This window comes from Lagopus muta, chromosome 3 (genome assembly GCF_023343835.1).
Source record: "Lagopus muta isolate bLagMut1 chromosome 3, bLagMut1 primary, whole genome shotgun sequence".
Lineage (NCBI taxonomy): Eukaryota > Metazoa > Chordata > Aves > Galliformes > Phasianidae > Lagopus > Lagopus muta.
Window position 1 is genome coordinate 79,293,606 of NC_064435.1, and position 18,242 is coordinate 79,311,847.

Consider the following 18,242-nt stretch of genomic DNA (forward strand, 5'->3'; position numbering starts at 1 on the left):
GTTAGTTGTGGCTTTAGCTGGATGCCAGATATCGCTGTAGAAGAATTCAGTTTCTTACAGCGTGCACTGAAGGCCTGGTTCTCGGCAAAAGCTAGGAGTCAAGGTCTCAATTTCATGGCTATCATCATTAATGTGAGTCGCAGCAAGTTTGCAAAAAGTCTTCTGTCTGCTCCACAGTAACGCTATGGAGTCTGTTTACGTTCAGATTATTAAAGAGGTGTTTAAGATACTATATCAGTGTTAAATACTTGCAGTAAAGGCTTGTGCAATCATTTCCTGATCCGAACTGCAATGTTTTATTGTTATGTGAATATTAGATCAACTACAATACTCTGAGATGTGTGTTCTTGTATGTGTAGACATACATACATTAAATATATAAAATAAATAAGCTCTATGATGGTTCAAAAGGGCCTCATCTAGACAGTGATTCTGAGCTACATGGAAGAGAAAGATCACAGCCAGGCTCAAAATTGCCTCTTCCCTCCCCACAAACTGACAAATCTTACATACTTCAGCAATAGCTCTTTTTTTCTCACCCTCTCATCTGTGAAGTCCAGTGACCTATTTCATCTTCCTCAAAAAAGAACTCTGAAAAGATGTTCTCTTATTTTCTCGACCCTGGGGGCATACAATTACTGCTGTTCACTCATGCTTTTCTCGTTTAGATATTGGAAGGAGACGTGAATGTTTTGTCATTGTTACAGAATTGCCTTGAAAAGCTCAATGGCAGCCAGCGCGTACCTGACTTGGGCTCTGCTCATCATCAGCTGTAGTCAGCAAGCCAAACCATGCTGCAGAGGCAAGCAGTATCTTCATTAAGAGGATAGCTGACAAATGTGTTGCCTCTTACCGTCTGATCTGTGCTCAGTGGGAGGAAAAATGTAGCAGACCTGGAGCCAGGCCCCAGATGCTGCTTTTGAAGTTAGCTGCAGCTTGCTCCTCTTGGCAGCATTCCTACAGGAGCACGTGATTGCCATGCGATGACCCCATGACTCGAAAGATAAAATATTTCACTGTTCCAAGTGGAACAGGTCACAAGTATAACTCAGGATGCGATTCAGAAAGGCACCTGAGTGTCCTCTGCTTTGTGCCTACTGTGGCTTAAAGCAACAGGATGCATCAACAGGCACGGGATGTGTTCAAGGACTTCTCTGCACAGCTGGCTGCCCATGCAGGCTTTATGTTCAATTCCTTATGCCAAGAGAGAATAAAGGGAGTGGTTATTAACACCAGCTCGGCACCATTGCAATTGCAACCTGTTAACAGTGCACTGTTGTTCAGATTTGCTCTGTACAGGGTGGAAACGTTAGAATCAAACACATTTTAAAGGCAGGAGTCTGTCCGAGAGACTGATGCACCAAAAAAAAAAAAAGCTTTGTTAGAATATCCTTCCAGCATCTATTTTATTACATTTTATTTACATTTGGTGATTTGAGAGACACTTCCAGTACCTTGTCAGACAGTGGATTTAGGCACACAAAGTCCAGTACTGCCCCTCGCTGAAGCTGCTGTTCTCTGGCACAGGCCCACAACTGACTTCACACTAATGTGGCAAGAGCCTGGGTGTTCTGGGAGCTTCCAGAGGTTCTGTACGTGGGGCGGTCATTTCTGACGCTTCTGTCCCTAACGCTGCTCTTGGGGCTGTGCTGAGCCATGGCCATGTGGCTCTGGAAGGCCCGCACGGTTCGAATAGCAAGGATGCAGACCACAAAGCTGGCAAAGTACAAACAGGCCGCAACTACACCAAAGAGGCCGACGGCTGCATCGCCACCCTGGACCACGCAGTTCATGGAGGTGTAACCACGGCGCGCGTACAGCCTCTCACGCCTCTTGCAAGCTTCCGTGGCGTTCACCTGGGTGACAAAGTGCAAGTAGAGACTAACTGCAATGACGTAGCACACACCAGCCAGCAGGCTGAAGGCGCATTCACCACCGAGCAGCCCCATCTTGAGGCGGTGGATGGGTTTTGCCCCCACTACGAGGAAGATGAGCGTGAGCGCTGCTGCTGCTAAGCTGAAGGTTACTCCGCCGTAGACGCAGGGGGCTCTCATCTGGGTGATCTGCATGTCCAGCTCCCTCACTTCCTGGAGCTCCGTGCCCTCGAAGGGGCTGTAGGCTGAATTCAGGTTAAAGGATCCGATGCCCAAGCCGCCGACGGAAGTAAAGCCTGCAACAGAGGCTTGGGCAGCACCCACACAAATCAGCACCAGGAGGTTAACGGTGATTTCCACGAACTTCAAAATGCCTGTAAGGAGCAGAAAGGTGGGAAGAGGTATCAGAATCATGTGCAAACTGGGGGTGATAAAAATAGATCCAAAAACAGAACCAGAGAGTGCTATTACTGAGACAATCCTCCTGGCTGTAGCAACACCAGAGTGCTTCTTTGTGGGGAAGAAGGGGGGAAAAAAAAAGTGTAAGCTCTCATGGGCACATTTCAGAAGTTGGGCAAATTACTTTTCTAAAAATTTGTCAGCGTGTTTGATAAATGGGACTCCATGAGGGGAAAAATCCATAAAGATTTTACTGTGCTTGTGTTACTGCCAAGGAAAGCGAATAACGATTGCATTTTGGCCTGTAGCTCCTTGGCATAAACAGTCTGAACAAAATGCAGAGGTGAAAGCTGACAAAAACCTACAGTCCTCTGATGGCTTAACAAATGGTGCAAGCTGTGTAGGTCCTTAAAAGTTTACTGCTTTAACAGACACGTTTTTGTGTTAAGTGCTAATTCGAACTTCTTACACATCACTTCTCTATCTCTTACAGAAATAAAATCTCTTCACAGGTATTAACAAACTGATTGCATAGAAAAAGTGGGGGAAGAGGACAAAAATACCTTATGTATTGAGGTAAGGGAATTTGATACTTCGTGTATTCTTTCACAGATGCCCAGCTTCAAAAGAAAGCTTTATGACTTCTGAGTTGAATCTTTTCCCTGTGCTATGCTACTGATAAAAGTAACCTAGGAGAAATGGCTTCTTCTAGTAGCTGCCTGTCAGGAAGGGCCAGCAGAGCGTAGATGAATCTGATTATTCTGTGACAGCTCACTAGGGGTCAGACTAAGATTAGTAAACATGACCGATGTTGCAGTGTAGCACAGCTAGAGTTGCCTATTCAGGAAATGAAAACCCAAAGTGTATCACGTGCTGTTCCTCAAGTCCTGAAGCTATTTACTGAATTGTGAGTCTTATTCTGCTGCAGCCTGACAGCCAAGAATGTAAGATGCTTCACAGAGTGGTCCTATGCTTGCCTTTAAAGGGGGGTGGGATCTTCAGCTTGCATGTAGACTTTCATTTATGCTATTAGCATTGATCAGCGTGGCATTTTCCTCCTGAGCCATGGCTCCGTTGCTGTCAAGGCTGTATGGGCTTAAAAGAAAGGGCTGAAGCAGCACGAGGAATGATGGATTATTGGGTATTCTTGTTCTGCCTCTTCTTATGCCCTCCCCAGAGGGCTGGGGCAAGAAGTACCTTCCTGTTGCTGCTTCCTTTCACTGGAAGGTGCTTGTGGTGGTTTGACAAGGGCCTCTGGCTATGCTAAGTATCAGCTTTTCCTGTACATCCCCTTGCTGAGCTTTAGAAAGGGCAATTTTCTGTTGTTAAGAGTTAGCACCTGCTGCAAATCTCTCCATATTTATAACTGTGAAAATAACCCATTCCAATCCTCAGTGCTGCTGTTCCAAAACTTCCTAAGTATTCATACAAAGCCTTACCTTCACTGAGCTGCTGCTGTAGGACTGGCATGATGCATCCCTTTGCAGATGGAATGAAAAATGAAACCAGTGAGGGCTGTTGAATTTTTAATTGCAGTAGTAGGTGCTTTGTGGCACGTGTGAAAAATGTCCTAAAGCAGGCCATTCAGGTTGGGTGGGTTTTATGTGTACCTGCATAATTTTCACACATGCCTGTTGTAGAACTGATTGGAGTGGAAGCAAGGAAAAGAGGTTCATTAGCAGCCACTCCAGGAGTTATCTGCAATGTGTGGATTGACTTAAAAACAATAAAACGGGCAGTAACAAGAACTCCTGTGTTAAAGAAAAATCCTGAAATGATGAATGCTACAAAGCTGTGAATTAAAGGTCTGTGATGGCAGCCAGCAGGGTTTTTAAAGTGGACTATTAATGGGAATTCCCAAGGCCTTATGCGATCTTCAATTGGAAATAGTAAGCCCTACAATATGTTCAAATCTTGACCTAGGCACCCTAAAAGTTTTGTACAACTTTGACCTGTTATCTGTTATAGTTAAAAGCTGATACTCAATCTACTACACTGTTCCCTAGTCCCATGCAACAATGAATGTGTTGCAAGACTTGAATCGTAAACAGCAGGAGGCCTGAAAACCATAGACTCATAGAATTGTAAAACTTTACAGGCTTGGATATATTTTTCCTTTCTCAAGGTCAAAACCTTGGGACTAATCTAAAATTAATTATACTGGTTTGTATTATCATACAATCATTAATTTTGGAAAGATCTCTCAGAACATCCAGTCCAATTGCCAACCCACCCCCACCGTGCCCATTCACCGCGTCCCTCAGTGCCACATCCACATTTCTTGAACACTTCCACCACCTCCCTGGGCAGCCTGTGCCACTGCCTCACTGCTCTCTGCGAGAAGGAATTTTTCCTAATATCCAACCTGAGCCTCCCCTCCTGGTCGGGCTGAAGGCCGTTATTTCTCATCCTAAAATTAGCACAATGAATAGCTGATTTTGGGAACGAGCCCCCTCCATACTGAGAAACTAATGAGACTCAAGTCAGGGTTCTTGGACTGCTACTTTCTTTCCTATGCTTCTTTTCCACTCTGCTTTTCAACACTAAAGGTGAGAAGAACTGATGCAATCAGTTCAGGCTGTAGGTGTTTCCAGGAGCTTTGCAGAGGATTGCTTCACTCATTCCATAAAATCCAAATCTGCAATGGATGGTAATTTCAATTTAATTGTTAGCTTTGTTCGAATCCTATCTTCACTGCCATGAGTAGGATGCCTGCTGTATCAAACAGGTTCTCTTCTATCAAATGCAGTTTTTCCACTTATATGATTTATCCATTATTCACTGTTTTCCTTTTTCTCCTGTATTGGGTGCACATTTGGCTACTGCCATGGCATTAATGCATTGATCAATGGCTTTGTCTTATGCCAAACGGTGAGCTTAAATGCAGCAAAACAAGCAGGCAGGCTGTAAGCATTTAGATCCACAGGCAGCTGACCTTAGTCTAATAGCTCCTGCCCTTGGCTGGGAAGTCATCATGTTCTTCCCCTACCCAGCAATACTCTGGCCAAGCATTAGGTCCTTCCAAGAGCTGTTTTAATAAATTAAAAGAGCAGGAAACGATTCAGCTCCTTTCTTGTGTGCTGCTGTTTTTTCCTGCAACTTTAGCAACTTGAAGTGACTCATAGAGGGTCTGATGAGCAATTGCACTGGCACAAATTTAGCAGGGGAAATAACAGCCAAAGAAGAATCAGAAATTCTCCATTTCAGGTGTGGTGAGCTGTTAAACCTGCATGCTTTGTCTCATAAACCTACTCTGCATCTGACTGTGTGGTAACCAGTAACTCACAGCTGTTTGAATCTTGTATGTGGTAAGCTGTGAAGAGGCTTTTCCCCCTGTAGCAGAACAATCCCAACATCAGGGTCACTGTGGTTATGTGTATGTGTCCATAAAGTAATAAGGTCAATTCACATTTGTCCCTGTGTTTCTGTAGCTGACAAAAACTCATCTGCAGGACAGTCAGTCCTGGCTGTTTCTGTTGAACTTCCCCTAACCTCACGAGGGCCTGACTAAATAGACGCAGCCTTCAAAGTGTCTCCCTCCACTACATCTTGGCACTTTATATCCCTCTGCTGACTGCACAGGGACTACTTCTCCTGACTGACTCTTTTGATATCACTCTTTCCTCTCCATTTAACATTCCTGTGCATTTTTCAGGTATTTTACATCTGTTTTCTCCATGTGCCTTTTGGCTTGCTCTCTCCCTCTGCTTCCACTGCAGGCCAGGTGCCACCAGGATCGGCGGTACCCAACCAGCAGCCTCAGAGGTGTCCGGCTGTCCCTCTTGGACACCTCAATCCCAGAGCCAGGGGCGTAGGCCAGGACAGGCTCACACAGGGCAAGCAGGTAGTATGAGGAAACTGTGTCAACACACACAGGTAAGTGGAGCCTGAGCCACATCCCATTAGGGGTCGCTCGAGGAAAAGGGAAGAGAAGAACTACAGGCTGCAGCACACGCAGCAGGAATCATTCACCCAGCCTTTCTCACTGAAAGTTGTTTTGTCTTCCAGTTCGGGTAGCTTTCTGCTTTTCAGAGGTAGTGGTGTGTGGTGTTTTGATTTTTTCCACAGGAGCAGACACGTATTTTGACCATATACAGTGACTTACAAAAGCTGCAGTCAGTCCTGAAAAGGATCTCATATGCTGAACTTCTCCTGAAGTGTAGGTGGTGCATTTCCACAGAAGGTAAGTGCACAGCTAGGTGCACAGCTTTGGTCCCCTCTGGCCTAAATTGGAATGCGATGGGTGGGAGAGGGAGGAAACATCAGAGGAAGAGAGATATTCCCTTTTTGGAAGGAAGGGGACAAAAATGTGACGAGGAGGAAAGAAAACTGGAGGAAAATGAAGAGGAAATGAAACAGAGAAAACAGTCACAACAGACTAAAATATTAAATCTGCAAGCAAAGTATTAAACTATCTTGCTAATGGTATTACATCCCTTATATAAATACCAGTGCAAAGCAAGATTTACTGAAACTGGTAATGAGAATGAAACCAACTTCACTGATGTAAGTTCAGGGCAATACAGAGCCTTCTCATAAACAAACCTTCCCCATGCCACCACTATCTGTGTAGGTCTCCAGTGTTCTTCAGACACTGGTGGGATTTAGCTTTCACTGAGTTATGCTGAAATCTCCCTGATGTTCAAAGAAGGAATAAAAACAACAACTCTAAAGCAAGAGTTAGGCAATGTGAGACCAACAGTTGTTCACTGAATCTTGGCTTTTCAAAGGACCCAAGGGAACCATGTACTCAGAGCCAACTGAAATTTAATGGCACATAAGCACCCAATACGTGTAGGCTCATTTGTTTGAGATATCATCTTACTGGAAATGGAGGGAGGAACAGTTATAAACTGGGAAAATTAAACTATTCATGCACTCCAGAAAAAAGAATAACTATCTTCTAATATGTTGTCTCTCTTTAGTAAAGACAGTTTTCCACTAGGAAATCTCAAAGGATAACTAGCCTTGTTTTCAATGATTCACAGAAGCCCTACCAGCATAACTGGAATGCTCAAACCCAAACGTATGGCCTTGTTTTTTTTGTGTGTAATATTCCCTTGAACAACTATTGTCTTACCTGCTCTATCCAGCTGTCACAGAAAAGGGCTTAATTTGCAGAAACATAGTTTCCTGCCACTGTATGAAACTGATTCACTTGCCTTTGAGATAGTGTCAGTGTTTTTTTCCCTGCCTAGAAACAACCTTTTTTCCCCTAGTAGTTCCTTAAAGCATCATTTCTAAGCATGTTCTTGATTTGTCTCCTGTTAGCTTAGAATGAACCACCTTCACAACCTTCTAAAAGGAAAGCAGAAGGTCACACATTAAACTGTAGCACTTGGTAATACTGACTTAAATGCAACGTGTGTAAAAGGCTTCAGACATATCTGTAGTGCTGGTAGGTCTCAGCATGGTGACCTCCTGTTCTGTCTTTTGGGAAGCACTTTTTCTTCCTACTGTACCCATGCTTCCACCAGGTAGTAAAACAAATATCTTGTAACAAACTTGGGCGGTCCAGAAAACAATGAAACGCTCGTTTCTTATGCCAACTTTCTGTAGGCACTCCTTTCATTCAAAGTGAAACATGGCCACCTTTAGAAAGTACAAAGATTGGGGTGTTATTGCTCCTTACGTAACCATAGTCTGGCTGAAGGTAGATCAGGTTGGAGGAACCTGTGGAGCTCCTTACTCACTTTACAAGTTGTGGGTTGTCATACCTGGTAAACAGCATTCCTGACTGAGTGGATTTCTCTCCTTTAAGGGAGCTGTAATCGGTTGCTTCCAGAAATACAGCTACATCTCACATAGCATTGCTTTGCTGTATCATCAGTTAGCCTTGAGAGCCACTTTGTGAAAAGAAGAATTTCTCTTGCTTCTAAGAATTTGGGTAAGGTGAAAGGAAGACAAACCCAGTAGTCTTGCAAGAAGGATGGTTGCCAAGCTTGTTTTACACTGGTGCAGACTTAAGAAAGATTTCCCAGCAGGTAACCATGGACCAAAGTCTAACACATACTAAAAGTTAACATGACTTTGCAAGGATCTTGCCTTGCTACCTGAGGTGAAAATTCTCAGTTGTAGTTCTCCTCTCTGTAAAAACAATAGTATAAGCAAGCAAAAAAAAAAAAAAAAAAAGGTGGATGAAAACAATTGATATAAAAATGTAGGCAGAGTCAAGCCCCATATCTTGATAGGGCAACTATTTGCTAAAGGTAGAAACTGGTATCTGTAAGTACTGTAGCTCCTCTTCATGTTTTTATAGAGCTAAATGGCTATTTGTGTTTCACAGCAAACAAGACTTAATTCCAAATGAAATAGTCCTCAGAACAGGAAGGTTACCTGCAGCTCTGCTATGCACTCCATCTGTCTTGTAAATGTGCCATTTTCATTAAGCATTTTGAACCATCTAGATTCATTTGTATAGCTCTATCCAATTCCCACTACAAATGTCTTCCTTCTTTCCAATTCCAGGATTAAAAATGTAATGGCAAATTTAATGTGTTAGTCGCCCTGTATTTAAATATATGTGGCAAGAGATAGGAGGGGAATGGTGCCTAAATACAAATGAGACTGCAGGGGAACTCAGTGCTCCATCCTCATAGCAAAAATATGTTGAAATAAATTAACTGTTACAGGAACAGTGTATGACAGCTTTGAGCACAATTTAAAAGAGCTAAGAATGCAGAGGCAAAATGTGAAGATAAAGACTAATCCCACTAGGTGCCTCCCCAGAAACATATGTATCCTATTGACCACGCTGTTGAAAAGATCTATCTTGTTCTGCTGAATATACTTCTCTAACACTTATTTTAATCCATAAAGTTATCTGCACTGTGTGCATTTAATGACCCTTCAATGTTTTTCAACATATGTAACTGGAGTTACGGAAAGTCTTTTACTTCAATCCAATGCCTCCTGCAAAACACTACGTCCCTGCCATCAAGAGTTCCACAGCATCAGATGTTAAACGGTGTTCTGCAAAGTGTTTTTCCCTCCTGCTCTCAGGTCAGACTCTCAAAGAAGAGCAGTACCAGGACATAACACTGCAACATAATGCTATCGGTATAACTGTGATGAGCAGTGGCGTAACTCAAAGCGGGTGTCTAACAGTGAGATCCCTCTGCTCAGCGTGACTTTTCACCTCTGTACTTTTTCCAGTCTGAGAGTATTTGCCAGCATCCTTAGCTACAGGAAAAACATGGACTGCTTTGTGAAAACAAAAGCTTATAGATGTTTACATTTGAATTAATGCTGGCTTGTTAATGTACAAGTATATCTTGGAGAAAGTCATTGTTACTCCCTAATTCTATTTCCTCCTCCTAATAAATTTGGTTTGATATTTCCTCCTGGCTCTGTTTGAAGTCATAGGCTTTTATTGTTGTTACAAATGATAATGCTCTCTTGTTCTGAGAGGAAATCAGTCTGAAGGATTTAACAACTGTGGCTGCTGTAATGCAGGCTAAAGACAGGATAGTTTGGGAGCACCTACAATGTGCTTAAGAAATCAGCCACTATTCACGGCCCCTCTTTAAGCTGTGTTTATGGCAGCAAAGATCAGAGATTCAGTTGTACTTTTACTATTCAGTTATAGATCACAATTTTTTTTTCTAATCTTTTTAAGTGCTATCTCCCTTCTTTGCTAATAGGGCTGAAGAATTAAAAAAAAAAATGTTAACACTGTAGTTCTAGCTAGCACAGTACAGTTCTATACAAGGCAAAAATGCAAGCATTTTCTGAGTCTGCTGCTGAGTAAGGATGGGAGAAATTTGGTTTACCTTCACCATTTCAGCAAAACTAGCAGCAGCATTACCCTACAGCTGCATCACTCCACCTCTTTCACATCAGTATATGTAATATAACTAAGAGCTTTTGAGGAAAAGTGATCAAATATTCACGACCAACATAAGATCAGAAGTTCCCTCCTGAGTTTGGTGCAGATTTTGTTCTCTCTAATGTAAAGGAAGCAGCATGGCAGCCAGACTCGAACGCTTCTCGTGTCCCTCTGATAACCAGAAGGAATGAATTTGATAAAGCAATCATTATTACTAATATAATTTTTCTAAGCAGAAGATAGAACTACAGAAATTAAATCTGCACCAACAGTGAAAAACAAGTTGGATGCGTTTTTCTGAAAGAATTTCAGCACTAAGAAATCCAAGGCCAAAAATTGTTTTAAGTAGCATACACTATTGTGCTTCAGCTGTAAGAAATGGTTATTCCAAGCACTAGTTCCTCAAGCTGATGAATGGCTTGTCTTTATCAAGAGTATTTTATTTCCAATTCTCATGTAATCATATAGAATATCTACACAGCTTGACACCATTCTATGCACTGTTGTGTAATACAGAAGCAGAAGGTGGCCAACTTCTTTGTTTTTATTGTCTTTTTAATCTGTGATCTGCAGATCCCCAGGTGTGATTTTCCTATCAAACATAAACATAGAAACGATACATAAAGCTAGTGGAGCAAGGGAGAGTCAAAAGTTTCGTAGAGGGAAGTGGTTCAAAAGAATCAGGAGATACAAGAAGAAAGGCAATCCAAGCCATAGTGTGTCTGATTTTCCAAAAAAGCTCGTGGTGAAGCCTCCAGCCAAAAGCTCTTAAAGGACACAAGCTCCCATGAGATGAAAGAAAAGATCGTCTCACAGATTTGTAGTGGTTAAAAGGAAATAAAAAGGAATGCCTGGTTTTCAAACAGATGGAGTTAAGAAGAAATCTTAGTTCTGTGCTGCCTGTCACGAGTTACACCTCTATTAGCAGTGGAATGCGAGTGTGTCCCTAGAATGAAACAGGTGGAGACTGTACAAAGGTACGAAGCACAACAGAAGTGCATACTGGTCTGCTGTTCAGGAAATTCCACGAATCTGAAGTGAATAACCCAGAGGACAGCTTGCTCTTTACTGGTCCAAACTGCTACATTCCTCCCAAACTTGCACTCTAGTATATAATTTGGGAGGATGCATAATCTGTATACAATCTGGTACTGCTACCCAGGTGATCCTACCTAGACAACTCTGAATGGGTATTAATGGGGATTGCTCACAGAATTTTTAAACAGGTTTTTTTTTTCCTTCTGTTTTTAAGATGAAAGGACTAAAATGGAGCAGAATGGTTTGAAGTCTCTTTAGATGCTATCAGATGCTCCCGACGGCAAAGGACGTTAGAATCAGTTGTCAGTTGTCTCTTCCACTGTATTCAGGTTGGGTTTCTTTTCTTAATGCAGTTGTAGGAATAAAAAAGAAGTGTGGGAGGGGATTAGAGAGGGAAGGAGGCAATAAGAATAATTTCTTTTTTTTTTTTTTTTTTTCAGCTACAGCTTGCAGCTAAGGTGCTAGAAGGATAACTGGTTTCATACCAGCCTGTTTGTGAAACCTCAGCTTCAGTTTTTTGGGATATTGCAGGTGAGGAGCACGGTGGCTGAAGTAAATATTGCTTGGAGCTCTTGGTTGTCCACGGTTCCTCTATAGTTTGACAAACCAGTCAACTTGTACAAAAAGCATATGGATAGTTGCTGGGCAAAAGGAAAAGTAAGATATGTAGTGAAAGGAGAACGAAACACGCTCAGGGGCTAAGGCTCACATTTCAGTTGTTGCTTTGGAAAAGACTGTGGTAGATGGCTCAATTTCCCATCCTGGTTTGACACTACTTTGTTTTGAAATTACGGCAATCGGGAAGGGGGATTTCACCAGACTGCTGATAAACCATTGGCAAAAGAGAGAGAGAGTTAAAAAGCATTTCCAGGAAGTTTTCGATGCTGTAAGAAGCTGTAGCTCACATGCACTGACTTCCTTTCAAAAAGTTCGTGTTAGGTTTTCGTTTATGACATTTGGTATCTGATTGCAGGGAACAGAGAATTCTAAGAAAACAATTCTAAGAAATTGCACCCAGATTTTTTGTACTTTCAGAAGTTCAATGAGTAGTCGAATTCTCAGGATTTTACCAACCTTCAATTTCTTTTCATTTTTTTGAAATTAAGCTGCCAACAATGGGGTTTGTTTTCTATTTGATTTCTTTTCCCTCCTCCAGTGTAAGCTCAGCCATTAAACTTTTGGAAATACTGAGCAATACCTGGGGGAGGGGTGGGAGTGAAATCATCATTGTCAACTGATGCATCCAAATCTGGGACGTTTTGAAGATGTTAATGATGCTTGATGCACTGAAATAACGAGAAGCAAATGGGAGAAAAAAAAAACCATGTCACTCTAAGCTCTTCATAAGCCTGATCAGCTTCTGACCAAAAACTGTGCACCTCAGCTTTCCACTTAGACTGCAGTGAGCCTTTCCAAAAAACAAAGAGAGAAAACTTCAAAGGAGAAATGTGTATTTTAGCTGCATTTTCTTTCAATTTATGGGATTTGCTAAGCGTTAAGGCTGATTTACCCCCACATTAATGTTCATTTCTTCAACATTTCTTGTTGTGCCCATTTTCTAGCTATGAAAAAATCAGTTATTTCTGAAGAGCTGGTTTACTGGATTACATGTCCTTAAAATAGTTCTGCCTCACATGCTGTTACTTTATAATGATGCACCAGTGATGACTGGATTAAATACAGAGTTGATAGTGTGAGAAGAACATGCTGGGATAACCCAGCATCAAAGCTTCCACAGCAGTATTTAGATTGCCTACTCCCAAATCCCAAAGCTTGCCTCTTGTTGCACAACACATCACCTGTGCTGACACTGTGGCTGCGTACTCTGAACACACATCTTCAAGTATCTGTGATACTCTGTACATTTTGCTTTTTAGATCCTTCCAATTACTAATTTACAATTACTAACCTGCAGCCACGTCATTCATGAATTTCATGTTCATATTTTGTGCGTTCCCCTGGATTTACTTTGTTGTGCTTCTGATCACAGACAGAGAAACCTAGAAGAGCCTTGGGAGGGGGAGGAGTGGGTGGCAGGCAGTAAGAATTGCACGTACCTCTTGTTGTGCATACCTTTGAACACTTCATGGACAAGGTTTCCTTGGTGGGGTAATACTGTGGTGGTGAGTCAAAATACTCCTGTGATGCTGCTGAAGCTTTAGAGTACGGCTCTGAGCAAATGGTGGAAGCCCTCGAGTGCTGGCCACCACGGGTATCTTTTGCTGGCCTGCAGTGGAGTAAATGGGAAATATACAGTAATCAGATCATGCTGCAATGACATACAGGCTCCCTTAAGCCTAATGAATGTTTGAAGTTGGTGAGATTTTACATTATTCTGTGTGAAAAGTGTAACTGGCTCTTTTAAAATGAGTTAACGCTCAGCTTAAAAGAAATGGTAAATTGTTTTGTAAATGCTTGGTCTAATCTAAACGTTCTCCTTCATTTAAAGGAGACTTTGAACTTGACTTTTCAAGGTACAGCTGGATGATGCTGAATTAGTAAGAGGCATTTAAAGTCTCATTCCATATTTTCTTTTTTATGTCTTCCTATTTGATTACTATCTTGAATTTCTTATCCACATATCAGCACTTTCAGCTGCAGTTTTGTTTCCTAGCATCGTTGCACTATGGTTTATCTTCATCCAATTCCAGATTTAACTTAAAAATATTATCTTATGCATTCACACTAAATCATGTTCATTGTAGTTTTTTACATTTTAATTGAGACCTTCAATAACAAGACTCATGCTAACAACTCCACGTGTAGTTGCCAACAGCTCTTTTTGGCTGAAACATCCCTGATTTTTCTGACCTTTGTCCTGGGTCTTGTGCAACCACCAAGGCATCCTGCACAGCTGTGTCACATAAATTAAATAAGCTATGTGATTTATAAGACTTCCAGTTAACTTGAAAGCAATCCCTTTGGTACTTCTGATGCAGCTGCTTCTCTCTATTGTATCTTGCTACTTGCCAGAAAACAAAACAAGCAAAACAAAATAAAAAAAGAAAACCCTCCCCTAATGTTCAGTATCTGAGTACAATTAGGAAAAAAAAAAGCCCAAAGACAAAAAAACCAACAACTTTCTTGTAGATGTTTTTTTCCCCCTCAAAATGGGCCTCTTCTGGCTGCCCTTGCTCCTGTTTTCCTTCAGGACTTTCCAGCTCAGGGTGATGCAACTCTTCCTCAGCAATGAGAGAAAGCTTACTATAGAAGTTTCAGACAGAAATGCATTGTGAAAGACATACTTTGGCTAGATAGTTTTGGCTCACAAGGGATGAGAGCATTAGGCACCCAAATTACAGTTTCTACAATACTCTTCCCATCTCTTCCATTATGGGATCTGGAGATCTTTGGGTCAATAAATCTAAGATTTCACCAAAATACTGTAATTTCCTTACAAAATCAGTTATTTCTTTTCAAGATCAGTAAGCAGGGGAAATGTTGTTCAGTTAAGCCAAACTGCATCAAAAAAAAAAAAAAAGATGAAAAGTCATTTTGATTAGTTGCAGTGAAGGCTGGTTCTTGTCAGCTTCTTGGTTGACTCCAAGAACCACCTCCATGGCTGTTACAGATCTGTAGCTGCAGTTTCCCTTCCTCTAATCCTCGGTGTATATGGGGATGGTTATTAGCCCTTACAGTCCTTCCACCATTTGCCAGTGTGTCCTGCCATTTATAAGTAACAGCAAAAGCAAGAAGTCCAGAAAAGAGCCTTACTAAGAAGAGGTGGTTCAACTTACTGCTATCCTTGCACATGTTGTAAGATAATTTAACTACATTCGCTCCTGATCTATGCTCTCACTAAGAGCAATCATTCAGCATCTAAAGATGATTCTTAGGCTGATTTCTATTCCCATTTCTCTCATTTCTTTTTCATGAATTAAAAGACACAGAAGAAAAAAAAATACAGTACATAGTTTTTGTTATAGGATTATCATCCACATCTTTTATTCTCAGCTGGAAGTACTCTTTCTAGTCCATACAAGCGCTCTCCACTGCTGCTTTTATTCTCATCCCATTTTTTCTTGCTTAAGTGTGTATTATCAGGGTAGATTTCAGTGGTTCAGCTTTAAAAGAACCATTATTATACCTATCTCCTCCTTGCTCTTTGATTCTATTATTACCTTACAACCATGCTCCCAAAGGCTAAGCAGGTCTGAAGAACACCTTACAGTCCCAACTCATTTGCTAATGTTTACAACTGCAGATTCCTACAAAGCAGCCTAAGATCAGTTCTAATATGCTCTAGGCTATCCAGGCTGAAAGGAGGAGTATAATATCCTGAGAACTGATTTGTCACTCCATCTCTTCTGCTCGCTTATTTATTTATTGCAGTGATAGTGGCTGGCCTGCTCTGATGTGCCACAAACTACCTGAGGCACTTAAATAAGTACATTTATTGACTGCAATTATTTAAACTGATTTTGTTTTGGATTACCATTAACTTGTTCAAAGCTGAATCAAGCAGCATATTCAGTAAGTCCCTTTGCTGGTACATATAATAATACAGTGTGTATTGGCAAGCCTTGACTTATTGTCACCTGTTGACCAAACAACCCCTTAAGCAGCTGTACAAAGAGCCATAGCCATACTTTAACTACTTGTGATCTGGCTTTATCCAGACAACCCTATGAAATACACAGATCTGCCTCCTTCTGCTGTTTCTTAGCCTGCAGCTACCCTCAAGTTCAATAGAAAGACTAAAAACTGTTTAAAATTTCAAAGTGTAAAATAGTTTCCTGATTCTTAATGTGGAATTCTCATGCTCCATGATTTCAGGTAAACGCTTTCTTTACTACTGTAGCGTGAATGTATTTAAAAGCAAACAAACAAAAGGACAGACATAGCAGACTTGCTGTGATATGCTCCTTTAAGGTGGTAAGACGTACCTTCCATTGTATGGGCTTGGTTTTCTTGTTTTTCTGTCTTCCTCATATCCATCAGATCCACGATTCTCATGGTACCCACCTTGCTTATCTCGGTATCGCCTCCCAGCATGAGCCATTTTGTCTCTTACATGTACTCTTTCTTTCAAAAATAACTTCCTGCACCAGAGGAATAAAACTGATTCATTTTACTGCTCCACTCAAAGTTATTCATTGACCAGCGCCAACAGAATGCATCCATTGCACGCTGACTCCAGACATAGTAAAGACTTCCTTAAGAAAAGTAGGAAGTAAACTTTTTTAAACTACAAGTAACTTCAGTAAAGTCTATTTCTCTACCTTTTCCTATTGATCAAGCAGGACATTTTCTATATTCAACACTTTTTACACTGAACTTATTTATAAGATCCACTCTTGCTCTCCCACCTCTGCTGCAAGGACAAGGCGTGTTGGCCATATAGAAACAATCACAGAATCGTTTGAGTTGGAAGGGACCCTTAAAGGCCATCTAGTCCAACTCCTCTGCAGTGAACAGGGACACCTATGGTGAGGTCAGGTTGCTCAGAGCCCTGACCTGAATGTCTCTACCGATGGAGGAGGGAAAGAGGGCAGCATCCTTTAACTCTCTGGGAAAGGGAAACCCGTTGCAGTCCTTCACTAACCTAGTTGTAAAAATCTTCCTTATATCCAATCTAAACATCCCCTCTCTCAGTTTGAAGCCGTTTCCCCTTGTCCTACCACAACAGAGCCTGCTGAAGGCTGTCTATTTGAGCCCAACGCTGTGAGAGGTCACCTCGCACAGCACAAGCACCTCCGCACCCCTCAGCCCCGGCTGCCAGCCCCAGCAGCAGCACAGCAGCACCCACGGTCGATGTGGTTTCGACTGGTCGAGCTCAGGCCTCGCATAATGACTTCCCTTCAGTCTCCTCTGGGTGCCATTAAGGAAAGAAGTCGATTTTTCTTTCCGGCTAACTAACAAAGAGACTCTCCTCGGCTCGGCTCCTCTGTTTGGAGCAGAGGGCTCTTCGAAAGGCGGCGAAGACCCCAGAACGCGGCGAGACGAGGCCCAGCCCGTGCCCCCCCGCCCCTCACCTGAGGGCAGCGCGGAGCTCCGGCTCTCGGCCAGCCCGGGTCCGCCCTCCACCTACCGCCGCTCCTCCCGCCGCGGGGAGGCGGCCCCTGGCGCGGGGCAGCAGCTGCGCCATACCCGCCCGGAGCTGCCCGGCCTCAGGTTGCGGCGCTGCTGCCGGCCCGTCCGGCCCGGGCACGGGGGAGAGCGAAACCTCGGGGCCCTGGGGCGGCCCTGGCGTTGTTTACTTTGATAAACGGAGACCTCGGTTCTCCTTCTGGAAAGCGGGGGCCCTGGGAGGGTATAGAACTGGAAGGTCAATAAAATGAGAATTCAAGCCCCCTCCCCATCCCAGCAGCTGCCTTTTTAAAATTACTTCTGTTGCTTTTAAAGCCAGCTTCCTCGCTATGCAGTGCTTGGGGTTGGAAGGCCTGCACTGGTCCAGGTGGGTGGCAACAGGCTGTTGGAAGGCTGTGGCACTTGTTGGTGACTTGAAGGAGGAGGTGGCCGCTTCATTCCCTCAGGTGTAAAGCTGCTTGGTAGATAACTGGCCTTGCAAACACAGTGTACAGTCTGTTTTTGTGGTGCTCTGCTCAAAGGCCTTTCTCTGCTGAAGCAACGTGTGGCTGCTCTGGGGCTCTGTCTCCGCACTGGCAGCCTGCGATGCTTCCCCACAGGAACGCTGTGCTGCTCCTCCGGATGCCCGCTGTCCGCAGGCTTTGAAAGACGGGCAAACACAAAGCCTTTTTGGTAGGGGATATCTCCATTTGTGTAGAGAGCCGTGGGCAGACCCATGGGCTGGCGCTGCTGCGTGCTGGATGCTCATTGTGCAGTCCCACAGAGAGAGCTGGAACAGTAGGACGGTGGGGGCTCACGTGGCACGGTGCCCAGCTAATCTGCAGCTTTGGAAAGTTTCCTGAGGCCCGTGGTGCAAGGCAGAGCCCTGAGAAGAGCTGGGACAAGAGAAAATCCTTGGCTCTCCAAAGGCTTATACAGCAACACACTTGGGGTACCAGTGTTTCTTGAACTTGGGCTTAAGATGTGCAGCTGTTACAGTGCGGCCCTATTGTAGGGCTAAATGCAAAATCCCCTTTAAGTAATTTGTGGGTATCAGAGGAACTGCTGCCCTTGGAATGAGGAGATGGCTACGG

At 43.0% G+C, this 18,242-nt stretch overlaps 1 protein-coding gene across 2 annotated transcripts; it reads right to left on the reverse strand.

The window, feature by feature from the left end:
• Positions 1–410: 410 nt before the first annotated feature.
• On the reverse strand, positions 411–17,227 carry LOC125691003 (MARVEL domain-containing protein 3-like). 2 transcript variants are annotated; one of them, XM_048939852.1, is made up of 4 exons: positions 16,685–16,876; positions 16,026–16,181; positions 13,197–13,366; positions 411–2,248 (listed from the first exon to the last, which is right to left on the reverse strand). In XM_048939852.1, exons 1-4 carry the CDS (start codon positions 16,720–16,722, stop codon positions 1,542–1,544), a joined length of 1,071 nt encoding a protein of 356 aa, XP_048795809.1. In that variant the 5' UTR covers positions 16,723–16,876; the 3' UTR covers positions 411–1,541. The 2 variants fall into 2 exon arrangements, with proteins under 2 accessions (XP_048795809.1, XP_048795808.1); XM_048939851.1 differs by lacking the exon at positions 16,685–16,876 and adding an exon at positions 17,115–17,227 and having other exon boundaries at positions 413–2,248.
• Positions 17,228–18,242: the final 1,015 nt, after the last annotated feature.

Coding starts and splice junctions, on each gene's coding strand:
- LOC125691003 (XM_048939851.1), bottom strand. CDS start 17,227: ATGGCGCAGCTGCTGCCCCGCGCCAGGGGCCGCCTCCCCGCGGCGGGA. Junction 13,367..16,025: donor CCAAGCCCATACAATGGAAG/GTACGTCTTACC, acceptor ACTCCACTGCAG/GCCAGCAAAAGATACCCGTG. Junction 2,249..13,196: donor AAAGGTATGCACAACAAGAG/GTACGTGCAATT, acceptor TGCTCCTTACAG/GCATTTTGAAGTTCGTGGAA.